This window comes from Arachis ipaensis, chromosome B03 (genome assembly GCF_000816755.2).
Source record: "Arachis ipaensis cultivar K30076 chromosome B03, Araip1.1, whole genome shotgun sequence".
Lineage (NCBI taxonomy): Eukaryota > Viridiplantae > Streptophyta > Magnoliopsida > Fabales > Fabaceae > Arachis > Arachis ipaensis.
In genome coordinates, this window is record NC_029787.2 from 73,454,398 (window position 1) to 73,469,659 (window position 15,262).

The window sequence follows — 15,262 nt, forward strand, 5'->3', positions numbered from 1 at the left end:
AGTGGATTAGAATAAAAATTTAAAACAACGATTTTGCTGACTAGTATTATAAGGACACTTGTTATGAATACAAAAGTGATAATTTCTTATTGAAAAAAAAGAAAAAAAAAATAATCTTCCAATGTAATATATGTATAGAGGTTTTCTTAGTCTATAAAATCATCCTTTCGTTTTCTTAACAAATATTTCCAAGGAACAGCTTAGCCAAACTCTTAAAACAATGAAATTGCTTTATCTTATAAGTCACCAAAATAAGACGACTATGATCATTTTATATAAAATGTTATTGATCTCTTTTATAATTGTGGGTTAATCAGAAAGCATTCCATAACACAATTTTTCTCTGTAGCAGGTATGGGATGTGAGAATGTGGAAAATTGATCCGTCAAATTCAAGAAACAAAGCTTTGGTATCATCTTCTAGAGTAACTCTACTGTGCAACATGCCAGTACCAGAAAATGCAAAAGATGCTGCAGAAATGCTAAAGAAGCATGCAAAACTATAAATATTGTTTTCCAATATAGTCAACTGATACATGTTCTGCCTCAATGAAATTACATATTACAATAAACCTAAGATTCAAATTTATTTACAGATCGAGATTCATAGCTTCAAAAATGAACAGAGTCATCACAATATTCACATTTTGTAACCTATATTGAAGTATAGAATATCTGTTTTAGAAATGGATTGATATTCAGGGTCAACACTAGACATAGAGACTAGGGCCCTGATTGAGCAATTTTTCCTACTATTTTGCAATGGCAGCTTTAAATTTGAAAGCACTAGATGTTCGTTTTTCAACAGATAGCTTGTGATTTCAATAGAATCCAAGACAATGAAAAGATCATACATCAACACAATGACTCCTATTCAACCAAGCTTAATCCCAGAAACAACATCCTTATGCACGTCGACGATATTACTGGTGTTATGATGCTGGGTTCTTAAGATAGGATCTCGAACTGATACTGCTTTCTTCCTTCCTTCCTATGTGAACTCCAGAATTTATATGCCTAAGAAATGAATGGCATAACATCATCAGAGACATTCTGACTTGACGGGCTATAATTGGCAACCATATAGAAAAAGAACATGAAAGGAAGGATAGTGGGCAGGTTGTCATTTTTCTATAGTTAGGGGATGGATTGTCTAAAATGAAAAAGGTCAGGGGCCAAAAGGGGATGAGTTGATTAGTCAACTCATCATTGACTAAGTCAGATTTCTATTAAGCAAAATAATAATGTGAAATTATATATCATCCTGAAAATACTCCTAAATACCTAAACACTAAAAATAGTGAAAAAGTAGAAACTTTTGATGTCTTAAAATATCAAAAAAGCAATCAAGTATTCCCTCATTTAATAGTTCAGAGGAAGTTTAGGATGATCTATTTGGAGGGTAAATCATTTCTCATTATTAATAGTTTGGTCATGAATTTTAAACAAGATACACTAGATCTTATTTACACAACCTCATTGTTAATGTAAATTATATTAACTTAAAAGTTCAACTCAGCTTATATGTATAAAGAAACATTCATTCAAGTAATGCATAATCACAGCCAAGGCAGTAATTAATTGTCTACATCAGGGCTACACTAACAGTTGTAACACGAAAGTTTGCTCGGGATTGACAGGAGTCACATTTCCGAGAACAAATTGCTCGTGCAATTTCAGGGAACAAAATGTACATTCCCTTTGTATAATACAACCAAACATTTGTTAAACTAATGCATATAGTTACATGAAACACAATACGTTCCAGCATGCGGACGGGTACGCAGTACGCAATACACCATATGTGAAATACTTCGTTGAATTCATGTAATGATGGTAATGCATGATAATAGCATTTTGAATTTAGCATGTTTTCCAATATTACCTTAAATTACCAAGCTTTTGGGTCAAATCATTCAGCTCCATGCTAGAAAGTTTGAGAGAAGATAGAGTCCCAGGCACCTCTTCTGAAACAACCTTACAATTTATTCACTGAAGCTCCTAATCTTCGAAATGCCTATTGCAAAACATGAAAGTGAATCATAATCAAGTCTTATAACATAAGCCATTCAAGTCAAATATCAGTATATCACTGACATTCACTACAAACAGAGATTAAAAGGAAAATAAGAATTCCTAACTTACAATTGGGGTTTGAATGGAAACCAAAAACACCGAGACGAATGCACTAAAGCCTTAAAAAACCATAAAATCAGGGTTTAGTTAACTTGATTTTGTGAAAATTGAAAAACTTTGAACTTTAAAGTTGCTGAAGGAAACGGTTAGTGATTTACATTAGCATGGTGAACACGAACAAGTTTAAAATAATCCCCAATTCGGGTGTCTGCTGTTTTGGAATTAACGGCAGCAAAACTACTTCGGTAGTGGCCGCTGTGGTCTCCGGCAGATTCGGGATCCCTGTTACCCGTCATATGTTATGGAGGCAGGGGGCGGGGGCATGAGAAGTTGCAAATTGTGGATGAGATTAATCAATATATGATGAGTTTGAACACCGGTGAAGCCCAAACTTATTACAGCTCTGAAAAAGAATGCCCAATAAAACCTGACCCAACAAAAAAAGGAATGTCCAATAAAAACGAACAATGATATTTTGGTGCACACTCTCGAATTTTTAAACACCATCAGGTTCCAAACACTTGAGGTAGGAATGTCTATTATGTTACTAAGGTAGCGTTTGGTGGAGAGAAAGAGAGAAAGAGACGGAAAGACTGAGACTAAGAGACAAAGACTAAGAAACAGGGATTGAAATAAATCTCAGTATTCTGTTTGGTGCAAAATGGGAGACAGGAATTAAAACAAGAATGAAATTCTAATTTAATTTGCACAAAGGATAAAATTGGAATTAATTAATTGAAATGAACGTATTTTAGGTATAAAATGTTATTAAAGTTTCAGTCTCCATCTCTAAAAATTCCAGTCCCCTGTGTCCCTACTTTTTGGAGGTACTGAAATACTAAAATTTTAGAGACAGAGACAAAAATTTTAGTACCAGTCTCTAAACTAACAAACACGATACTGAGTCTCAGTCTCTCAGTCTCTGTCTCAGTACCTCAAAACAAACGCTACCTAAAGAACATTGATCATTTGATAGGATTATGTAATGGGACACGTTTAGTTATCAGTTATCACAAAACCTGAAAAACATGTAATAGAATCTAAGTATGACAGAAAAAAAATTCTGGACAGAAAGTATTTATTTTAAGGATGACTTTTAATACTATCTAATCATAGGATACCATTTAAATTTCAATACAAACAGTTTCTTATTATAATTTTTTATGCAACGACAATTAATAAGAATCAAGGTCAGTTACTATCAAAAGTTGGTTTGACTCTAAGAAATCTGTTTTTAAATGTACATTGCTATTTTTAAGGTGACCAATAAAAAAGAGGTCAAGATATTGTAATATAATGACGAAGGTCTTCACATGACATATAGCGTCGTTTACAAAGAAGTGTTTAGAAATATTGGTTGAAGGTGCAAATCAGGCGAGCAGATGAACAAATTTCATCAAATGTATCACTTTGGCTATGACTATTGAATAATTAATTTTTATTCACCAAGGACATATATATTTTATTTATGAGTTAATATCCAGTTATATATTGACGAATTATGCATTATATATTTAAACCTTGCTAATTGTTAATCAATATCTTAAAAGGTTTGCTTTTATCACATGGGAAATATATAAATTGTTCAGTATAGTTAATGTATATTTTTAATCCCTTTATAAACTTAGATGACCCGCTATAATAACATTTCATGTTATGTATCGAAATGATATTTCGATTCATGGTTTTAAATACAAATACATGTAACCAGTGATTATCTTAATAGAGAAAAATCCTAAACTTACATACTTGGTGTGGGTCATTTCATTTTCACATATTATACGAAAGATGAAAATTTTGATCACAACTAACACTTATCGAATCTTCTTTATAGGTGAAAATTATTTGAAGCGTTGAACGAAAATTAAGGATTATGTTAAGACTGAGATAATTATGAGTTTCATGAGTTTAACATCAACAGACAAGACTTGCAACAAAAAACATAGATTAGTATTGCAGAATTATATATGCCTTTGTGAATTGTGATGGAAGTCATCATAATATATAGTTCCAAATATCACAAATTCAATTTGTTTAAATCCAAATTGATATAAATTCACTAATTAATTATTCAATAACCTATAATGTCATTACTTCCACCCCAACTTTGTATGGATCAACATAGATATTAAAGTAGAGATGTTTGATAAAAGCATGCAAACCAAATATATACGGCAAGTGCGATGATAACAGACATGCATAATAGATAAAAAAAGGAATTTCAATAAACATCTAATTTGGAATAGAGACCATCAGCATACTCAGAATAAAACATATTGTTTTATGTTGTTTAATTTTTACCCCACAAACTCAAGGTGCTGTCATGCGTCGAGAGCACTTTGTCAACAAAACTTGATCCACATCAACGTACCAAGAAAACATCCTTGCCAGTTTTTAATTACCAACATATCATCCTAACCAACAAATAAAAAAGGAAACATAAAATACAAGTCATAATATTATTCTATAAAGGGTTTACAGAAATGATAACAATAAATTTAATTTAATTTGTTAAATTCAAATATGTAGTATTTTATTATTATCGCCAGTGTAAGTTTATCAGGAATTCTACTAGAGTTGTATAAAATAATCCATAGCCATTTTTCCTATAACAAATTATAACTTTAAAGAGGCAATTACATCAAATTAGAGTATAGTTGATTATTTGCTAACATAAGAATCTAACTTATTAAAAATAATGGTGGCAACTAAAAAGAGTCCCTTTCTCCACATATTTTTGAAAACTGCTCCAATGCAAGTATTGGTGCAAAAAACTTGATTGAGCTATTTCAAAACTGTATTACAACATGCAATAATTGACCTCAGAAGTAAAAAAGGTTTAATAAATAATAATTGGGGAAATTTTAAATGGAAAAATTCTTAATGACAATAGCAACCACCAAATTTTGATTTAACTATAATTAGACAACGCATATCCATTAAATTACTTAGTATAGCATACTCGAAAACAAGGCATATTCATCAATATTTATTAAACTGAAGTAGATTGGTGCTTTCAATCCATTTTGATCGTCAAATTGGCTGTCATCACAGTACCATGAAACACACTATCAGCTAAATTCAATGTAACATGGGACATATGGTTATTAGGAGATATATAACTCATTTTATAACAAGCATTTATTGGCGTGGAGAATTATTAAAGAGTAAATTGAATTCTATTTACTAATAAAAAAAATACAAATAATTGCCACAAAATGTATGTGTGTGAAATGTATATCATCGGATTATAGGATTTTAATACTGTTATAGATCTGCATGTGTGGTTAATTTATTCAATACAATGTAATCCATTGCATATAGTTAGGCACTATATAAATAAAGGGTAATTAACAACTATTTTATTCTGAGTTTGTGGGGTAAAAATTATATTTCACCTTGAGTAAAATATATTTCAACTAAATATAATTTCTACCCCACAAACTCAAGGTGAAATATAATAAAGGGTAAAAATTATTCTGAGTTTGTTTAATAAATCTTTTACCAGAGATGAAACTATTTTTAATTTTGAAATTAACGGCCTTTAAATAAACAACTTTGTTGAAAATGTTTTGTTATATCATATAAAAATATTTTGTAAGGATAGACTTAAATTAATCTGTATTAGATAAACTAAACACATTGACTAAAACTTCAAAATTCAGTTATCTGCTTAATACAAATAGCTTAATTATCATCGAGTGATGCAGGCACATTCTAAGAATGTGACTCATTTACCTATATTCATCCTACGAAGAAATAGATCAACAGAAACCCCAGGATCAACACAACCCTGTCAAGCTCGCCAGTTTCATCTATAAAACCACAATACCTTTGTATTAGATCAACTATGCTGAAGCAAATTGTGACATATAAAACTAAGCTTATTTAATTGAAACACAACTTGAGAAATCAGAATCAACAATAATATAATTGGATAATCCTCACAAACAAAGATCCACTTATGATTATTAGAAATCAATCACACCCATAATCGTCGACAATCGATGTCTCCCAAATCAGATTTCATCAATCCTTTCTCAGACAAACCAGAGATCTATTATTGAGTCCCCGCAATGCGTGTAATTAACAAAGGGTGAACTAAGCAATGATCATAACTCAATCGAACTCAAGAATCTTATCATCGTTAGGTAATGCACCTTTCCAACTTTAGAGCATAACTATCCCTCCTACGATCAAAAAATTTTCTTTTTTTATTTTTTAAATGGTGTATAGTTAGGTGCAAATTTAATATTGGTTGGTGGTATTAGTAAATGTGTATACGGAGAAGTGGGAGTGGGTGGTTGGTAAAGCCCAACTAAAAAAACGCCCGTCCATCACATATATTTTTGTTTTTGCACTTTTTCAGCATAGAAATTTTGTTACAATGCACATAAATTTTGTTATAAAACATATAAACTTTTATTCATAGCACAAAAAAATTTACAAATAATACATAAATTCACTATAACATTTTTGTTCTATAGTCACATTTTAAAACCATAATCATAACTTAAAATCATTACCATAAATTTATGATCACTATTTTTGATGACTTTAGGTCACAATTTTTTATTGTGACCTATTTTAGTGTGGTCATAGTTCTATTATTATCATTTTTTTATCTATAATTATGATTTAAAACGGTGATCATAAAATAAGTTGTAATTACCATTTTTTAAAATCGTTATTATAGGGTAAATTATAATCACAATTTTAAAAAGAAACTGTAAATATAAGATAAATACCTTTTCATTTCATAACTACATTCAAAAGAAAAGCTAAATATCTTTTTTTAATAATCTTACATAAAAGAATAAAATTAGGACACGTTAAAAAAGTGATAGAATATATATATAATTCATTCAAACCAACATTCTTTAATTCACAAAATCATAAATTATATACATATTATTCTAATATAAAAGATCATAATTACTCTCAAATACTCTAGAAATTGCACCAAGCAAGTCTTCTAAAAGATAACTGTTTAATTTGTGAGTTGCAACATATTAGGATCCGCTATTCTTTGAGCTGGTGATTTTTATGGTTTTCAGTTCAATTGAGGGAAAGGTGGGGGTGTGATCTGCAAAAACACTCCAACGATCAAATCAAAATAGATCTCAGAGATAGGATTAATGAAGGTAGATGTGTGTAACAAATCTGGAGGAGTTGCAGATTCCTCTTTATATAGGCTTGACTATCTATCTTATCTCCCTATATGTTAGGAGATAAGGGGTATTTGATGACACGTCATCTTAACCATTTTTTAAACTTCTTTTTCATTGATTTTTTTTTTTTTTTTGAATCAAATCCTTATGCTTTTAATGATGTTTTGATAACTAATCATATATTTAGAGTTGTGTTAGAATAATTATTTTTTTAAGTCAAAATCAAACAAATTAAGATAAAAATCAACACAAAAAAAAGTTTGGAGGCGTAGGCCCAAAGAAGACAAGCTCATTTCCTAGAAAGCCAAGAAGTGGCGCCCAACATCAAAGAAATGATGCCCAGCATCAAAGAAGTGGCGCCCAGCATAAGGACTTGTAGCCCAGCTCCAAGTGCCTTTGTCATTCCCAGAATTCCAAAGATTGCCTCAAGCCCAGCACAAAGAGATGGCACCCAGCCCCACTACAAATTCTATGTACTGGGTGCCTGGCACCAAGTCACCAAGCCCGGCACCAAGTACAATTCTTCACTCCTAAGATTTTAAAATTGCTTCAAGCCCAACGCCACTCCACCAAGCCCGGCACCAATGAATAACCAACTCCTAGAAAGCTTCAATTCAATTTAAGATTTAAGTGATTAGTTAGTAACAACCTCTTCTAAAAAAATAAGATTTGGTTGTTAGGATTATATTATATTAGATTTAAATTTGAATAAGTTATCTTTCTCTTTAAAAGATAACATTAGATTAGTTTTTGAATTTGAATTAATTAGGAAGTTAGATATAAATAAGTGAACAATATTCATAAGAGATATCATATCATATCACGGATCACACCACCTCTCTCTAGTTTATTTTTCTTCTTCTCTATCATGAGCAATTAATCCTCCATTGTTAAAGGTTAAAGACTCTGTTTTATTTCTTTATGGATTAATATATTGATGTGATATTTAATTCATCTAGGGATAGTCTTTGAAAATTGTATGGCTTAAAATTGAAACCGTTCTCAACCTCTTCTCTTGACTAATTGACCAAGACATTGGCGATTAATTAAGTTTAGAGAAATTAGATTGTCAAGACATTGGAATTTAATTATAAATGATTGTTTATGAAAAGATTTTTGCATGAATCAAAGTCTTAAACACACAATTATTATTATTCCTAAAGGATTTAGCATCCCCGAAGCCTTTAACATTTCCTATCTTGATTTCTTTCAAATTCTTTAAACTTTCTTTCGTCCCTCCACTTTTTCCTTCACTATTCTTATTCCAAGTCAGGAATCAATTCCCTCTTGTCAAGGTGTGATTGATCTAATTAGAGATATAATTAGACGTTGTTTGCCTCAATCCGTTAATCCTTGTGAAAACGATATCCATTAACTATAGTATTAATTTATACAATTTAGTGCACTTGTCAATAGTACGAGCGTATCAATTTTGGCTCATCAATATTTAAATTCAAATATCAGTTAGTGATGTGTCAAATTGGAGGTGTTGGGATTTTAGGCCCGAGAGGAGTCATTCAGGCTTGGTGGCCAAGTTATCATTGGGTCGTTGAGGCCGAAATTCGTGCCTATAATAGTGCCCTCAAACGCGGCATGCCTGATCCTAGAGACGGCGCGTTTCTGTGGGCTTGGGTGCCCGATTCCTTGGTAGGTCTACTAGTAGCGAGCGATCTCCTAAGAATTTTTGATCTGGGTAATCGTGTGTGCACCTTTCAAGGCATCACGTCAGTTGATGTAAGTAGACTCATTTAATGCTATTATGAACATTTTACTATTTTGCCATCAGGTCCTTTTGCATTCACACTTTTTGGAGTGTATTTTTTTGAAGAACTGCTTCAGTTACTCCATTTTACTTTCCTTCTCAGTTTCCTAACTCTACTTCTCTTCCCCAATTTTCTTTTCCGAGTTTCATTGTTCTTGTTCTTGTTTCTTTCTTTATTCTGTCATTTTTCTCTATTTTTGGGGTTGCGCTTCCTATTTCTGGGGTGGCATTGCTTTTGCTGGCATTCGGTCATGCCTACTTGCTGTGTCGCTTCTGCCATTGGTTTCTGCAGTCGCCTCTATTGACATTTGAGTAAGCATTTTATTTCGCCTTTGTTGTTTCTCATTGTTTTTACTGGTTTAGCAGAGTAATGGGTAACAACGTTTGGTGTGGCTATTTTGATAGGCTAGAGATGGGCTGCCACAACCTCTTTGCTAAAATTAGGCTACTTTTTCTTTACATTTTTCTAGTTTTAGATTCCCTCGCTTTGTAGTACCTTTCATTACACTTATGGTGGTGGTGTCCCCAAGTGTAGGTATGGTGCGAAGGAGAGATTATCCTCAGCCCTGGAGACTCATCTTTCTAGACAGTGTGATCTATGGTGGAAGCACGGAAGAGAAGCATTACGAACTTTCCCTCCCCGACCTGCAGGAGTTCGTGTGTTACTTGATCTGTCGACGCCTCAAATACCGGATAAGGGTCGACAAACCCATGTTCACTGCCATAGGGGCTCGTTCCCCCTTTTTGGATTTCGTTGTGGCCTTCTTGAACCAATATAGTGGCTCTCCCCCGCAGCTCCATCCTAATAGCTGGGCGACTATTAGGCGTTTCAAGCTTGTGTTCGAGTATCTTTAGATTCTAGCAGTGGTGGAGGTTTTCCTTTACTTTTTCCAGCATATTGGCTAAATCGGGAGGATAAAATTAAGAAAGGGTTATGTCTTTCCAAGCTGTACAAAATCAAAAGATCATTGGTCTCTTTGAGGATTCCTTTCATGAATTTAAGGAGGAGTATTTCAAAATGAGACCGGCAAAAGGCACCATCCTTTCTGGTTGACACTAGAAGGGGAGTGGCAGTTCCCGACGTATCGAAACTACGAGGCTGGCATAGATTATCTGATTAAGATTACTTATGATGGGTGATCGAGAGGCCGATTGTTAGTATGTCGGTAGGTGTTTTAGCTTCTATTTTTATTTTATTTAATATTGTCATTCTTAGGTATTGTTTTCTTTTTGCAATTAGCATGATCGGGGAAAAGTGACCAGGGAGAATTTGAAGGTCGCCTTCCTTGAGGTGGAGGATGAGGAGGAGGAGGTGGTTTAGCTCCAATCCGCAGAGGTCGCGACATTGGAAGATGGTGAAAACAGGACCCAGGTGGTCACAAACTCTCAAATCAGGGATGAAGACCTCCATGAGATCCTGAATCCTGAACTTCGCATGAAGAGGCGAAAGTAGGGAGCGAAAAAGGAAAAGGGGTTGTCTTTCCAACTGTTATAGAGAAAGCCTTCAACGTCCTCAGTTTTATTGACAAGCATTTGCTTCCTGGGACAGAGGGTTACTTTCCTGATTGTGACCTTGTTGCACAAGCAAAGTGGATCTATCGTTCTCTACTTCACTCGGCAGTGATTATTCGCAAGGCGGAGTCGGTCTTGGGTCAATCTCATGTGCTGGATGGGACTCAAACTGACCTGACGACTGCCTGTTCTGAGAAAGAGGTGGCCTAGACCGCCAGGCCAAAGCAGAAAAGGATGTGAAGGAAATTAGGTATGAGATTCAGCACCTTGTCGACCTTGAGACAGGTATGAGGGTGGAAATTTCCAAGGCTAAATGTCGTGCTGAGGAGGCTGAAAAAAGGGCGAAGGCCACCGAGGATGTGGGGAATTGTTTAAAAAGGGGGAACAAGGAGATCGTGAAGAATGCGAAGGAGGCTATTTCTGCTACTGAGGAAGCTTTGAAGTCGTAGGTCTCCTCCCTTTCTCCCGATTTCAACGTCTCCCAGATTGGTGACTTTAAAGCTGTCCAAGATGGTCAGATTGTTGACCTTAGCTTTGAGAAGAAGGCATGGATTTTTGTTTTTCACTTTGTTTCTTTTATTGTGCATTTTAGTGCCATGTGGGGCAATGACATTTGTTTATAATGTTTTTGGTTAAGTTTATGAAACTTGTGTTGTTTATATATATGTTAGTAGTACTTATTCGATTCTGGCTCCCCAGTTGATCACTTCTCGGGATGCCGTCGAAGATTAACTTGGTAAAATTTTCAAAAAGTAATTTCAGCGTAATAGCTTAAAAGAAAGGTAAAAATTTTGTGAAATATTTCATATTTCATAATGGTTTTGGAAAGAACATCAAATTGACTTGAATGGAAAAGAGTTGGGCCTCATCAAAACATTCCCTTGCCTTTTAACTCTAGAACAAACTAACATCATACCTTGGGATTGTCTCGATCCTACGACTAGAACCTTTTGAGATTTATTTTTTGTAATGAAAAATATACTTTTTTTGTGCTCCTAATTATTAATTTATTAATCTCTTTTATGACATTTGATGTTGTGATGATATTTTTTTAAGTGTTTTAGGGTTAGGGTACATCAGTAGCCTCAAAGGATCGAAAAGAATGGAGCAAAAAAACAAATTCGGAAATCAATTCGAAAGAGAAGCTATCTGGCAGCTCGCTTAAACGAGATTTTCTCACCCAAACGAGAATCTTGTGCAAACATTTCCTTGCATGAACGAGAATCTCGCGTGCGCGAGCTTTTCTTGTGTGCACGATGTCAATCTACATTTCAGGATTAATGAAGCACCTGCATCGACGTTTTGGACTCTCTAAGGGCCCAACAGTTGTATCTAATTGTATTTGGAAGCTAAGATAAAGGGAAAAAGGACACATTACACGAAACATACTCACTTTTCTTTTTTTAGACTTAGGACCTTGAATTCTAGAGAGAGAATCTCTAACTTTTCTCTCAAATTCAAGGATTTCTTATGAATTTATCTCTTTTTTTAGATTTTAGTTTGTTTAATTGTAGTTCGTAATTTATAGTTTTTCCCTCGTTTTGTTATATATTTTTGTAAGAAGGAAAGGAGTCGTGACTTGTAATGATATATGTATGTCTGGTATATTTGTAATTGTAAGTTACTTGTATAAGAAGTCTTGTATGCTTATATATATATAGTGTGATTGAATTTGTTTATATATTTATGTTTATAAAAAGAAAAAGAATTTTCGGTTTTTCAAAAAAAATAGCGATATGGTTTCGAATTAAAGGCTCATATTTTATTATTAAGTATATAGAAGCCGTTGTAACATCCTCACTACCAAAGTGGCGTAGTCGAAAGCGTGACATTCTGATAGTAAGGGTATTACATCATGCATGCGTACGCATAGCTCTGGACTCGCGCGTACGCACAAGGGCCGCGTACGCACGATGTTGAAATTTGACCCGATTCAAGTACCGCGCGTACATGCGAAGCGTGTGTACGCTCGACTGTGCAAAATTCCTAAAATGTTGATTTTTATCTGTTTAGCCTTTTCAGTCTGTTTATAACCCCCTCTAACCTCCGTATGGAGTTGAATAACTGATTAATAAGTTGATTACACTGGAAAAGAATATAATGAATTAAGTAGAATTATTTTCGGATAAACCCTTGGTTAACCGAAGGAAAATATTGTGGGGATGGAGGTTTATCCCGCCCACGGTTAGGATTACCTAGTAGGTTCATGTCTCTTTATGTAGTCTTTATTTGGAACTATTATCCTACTGGAAACCTTCGAATTCTCACCCGTTGTGAAAATTTCTGTTTTTCAGATACAGGACATGAAGTATCTCACTGACTGTGCAAGATTCTCTTTGATGAAGTGAAGAAGACTCTTTTGAATTTAGTTTGATACTTAGTATTATTCTCTACTTTTGGAACTTATTATTGTATTTTTTGAGAAATAAGATATTATTTTATACACTTCTAGTTTGTAATATTTCAGTTGGCCTTTTTTTCGCAGGTCGAGATTAGTACTTATTATGTATCTTATTTTAAATCTTATGTATATATTTATATATCTCTTTTTTTCTGTAAGTGACATTTTCTCTTGCTTTAACGCTTTAAATATGATAACAGTTGTCGTTTTTATTCATTTTTCCTTTACAAGTTTCTAGTTATATTATATTCCTTCAAATACTATGTATGTATCTTTATTTTTAGGTGTCATAATATTTTACCGTCTCTAATTTATGACTATAGCATAAAAATTTGTGGTAAAATGTTACATGCTGCAGCTTGATTTAATTTTTATAAATCCAGCCATTCAGACCCAGCTTTCAAGTGGAACTGCAAAATAGGTAATAAGTTTGTTGAGTTTGATAGGACAGGTTGTACTTGTACATAGGAGGTAAGTAATAGCAGTTAGGCCCATTTGGTCCTCACCTTTTGTAATCACACTTCCATTCTTCATTATTGAATTCCTTTAAGCTTTTAATTTTAGAAATTGCAGGAGTAATCTGATCCTTCTCTTCAATTATTATATGGTGACAAAAGAAAAAGAAAAGAATTTACATAAAAAAGTTAAACTCCTAAACTTATCCATGTTTCAAATTCGTTCGTCAGCGCACGTAACTCAACCTGATTAATTTATTATTCAGTCAATATTTCTATCTTCCAAAAGTGAATATAATATTAATTAAGAAAAATGATGAAGCCTCATCCAATATGATAACTTGTTAGAAACTTATCATCATCATTTTGACAAGCATAACAACCAAGTTGTTAGATTATCATAAGTAGTTTAGTCTCCCGTAAATATAAAACAAATTTAAATTCAGATTCCATAGAGTATTCATTGAGATGGGGAAAGATTATTTTTAAAAAAAATTAATTTCTACATTCAAGTCATTTAACCAATTAAATAGTTTTAACGTAATTTACCTCCACACACTGCTATTTCTAACAAACTTTTGACTTAACGCCTGAATATATATAATTTCCTTTTTTATGCAGATTTAGTTTTTTTTTTTTCGAATTTTATCAGTATTTTTTGCATTTTCTACATTCTCCTTTATCTCTATAATGGTTTCTTCCATATCTGTGTTTTCGGTATTTCTCTTCCTTCTCTAAATTCTCTTTATTCTCTGCGTTCTTTTCGTTCATCAAGATCAATGCTCTTTTATCAGATTTGAAGATTTGGATCAAATTTTTTGAAATTAAACAGTGAAATCAGTTTTGAACAAATATTTCATTTTCAAAGACAATGAATGATTCAAGTTTAGACCGTTGTAAATTAAACCATGACGAATTGTATTATTTTGATAAATTTATCCGTCCCCATTTCGATGTATTTGGATTATAAATTGGTGTGTTTTGGAAATGCTTTCGATGTATTTTCAAGTTTAGATTTTTTTTTTTGAATTTTCTCAACGTTTTTTGCATTCTCTATGTTCTTCTCCATCTCTACGTTCTCTTCTATTTCTGTGTTTTCTGTGTTTCTTTTCTTTCTCTATGTTTTCTTCGTTCTCTGTGTTCTTCGTTCGAGATCAATGCTCTTTGATTTGGATCAAATTTTTTGAAATCAAGCAGTGAAATCAGCTTTGAACAGGTATTTTATTTTCAAAGACAATAAATAATTTAAGTTCAGACTGTCAATTGAACCAGGGTGAAGTGAATTATAGTTTTCAATCGAATTATTATTTTAAAGAATCTATCAGTCCCCGTTTCGGTGTATTTGGATTATAAATTGGTGTATTTTCAAATTTAGACTGTCAATTGAACCAGGGTGAATCTGTTTCGTTCCCAGTTTTGGTGTATTTTGAATTATAATGTGGTTTATTTTGGTAGGGCTGCACACGGATCGGATCGAATCGGATATAGCCTAAAATTCTATCTGATTCGCATTGCACTCATCGGATAGGATCGGATCTTATATCGGGTATATCCGCATAATTCAAAAAAACTATTTTAAGATTTTGTTTGGCTATTTTTACAAAAAAAAATCCAGAAAATTTATTTTTCACCTGTTTAAGCCTATTTACTTCTAAAATATTATCAATAAAAATTTTGTTGAATAACAAAAACAAAATAATAACACAAGATTTAAGTTTAATTATTCTAAGTTGAAGTACAACATAAAAAATTAAAAACAAGATATCATAAAATTCATAAAATAACACACTAAAATTCATATCACATTAAGGTTTACTTTCTTAAAC

General features: G+C 32.9%; 1 protein-coding gene and 2 long non-coding RNA genes across 4 annotated transcripts in view; 1 reads left to right on the forward strand and 2 right to left on the reverse strand.

The window, feature by feature from the left end:
- LOC107630573 (1,4-dihydroxy-2-naphthoyl-CoA thioesterase 1) overlaps positions 1–748 on the forward strand; it is a 1,861-nt gene extending 1,113 nt beyond the window's left edge. The window contains exon 3 of the mRNA XM_016333763.2: positions 353–748. Coding sequence (XP_016189249.1) covers positions 353–505 — 153 coding nt within the window. The 3' untranslated portion in view covers positions 506–748. The remainder of the gene's footprint in view (positions 1–352) is intronic.
- On the reverse strand, positions 522–2,471 carry LOC107630574. Its single transcript, XR_001618328.2, has 4 exons — positions 2,294–2,471; positions 2,145–2,194; positions 1,885–2,016; positions 522–1,016 (listed from the first exon to the last, which is right to left on the reverse strand). It is a non-coding gene; the product is annotated as an uncharacterized LOC107630574 (long non-coding RNA).
- On the reverse strand, positions 4,415–6,352 carry LOC110269723. Of its 2 annotated transcripts, XR_002358487.1 has the most exons (3): positions 6,124–6,352; positions 5,874–5,950; positions 4,415–4,549 (listed from the first exon to the last, which is right to left on the reverse strand). It is a non-coding gene; the product is annotated as an uncharacterized LOC110269723 (long non-coding RNA). The 2 variants fall into 2 exon arrangements; XR_002358486.1 differs by having other exon boundaries at positions 5,874–6,352.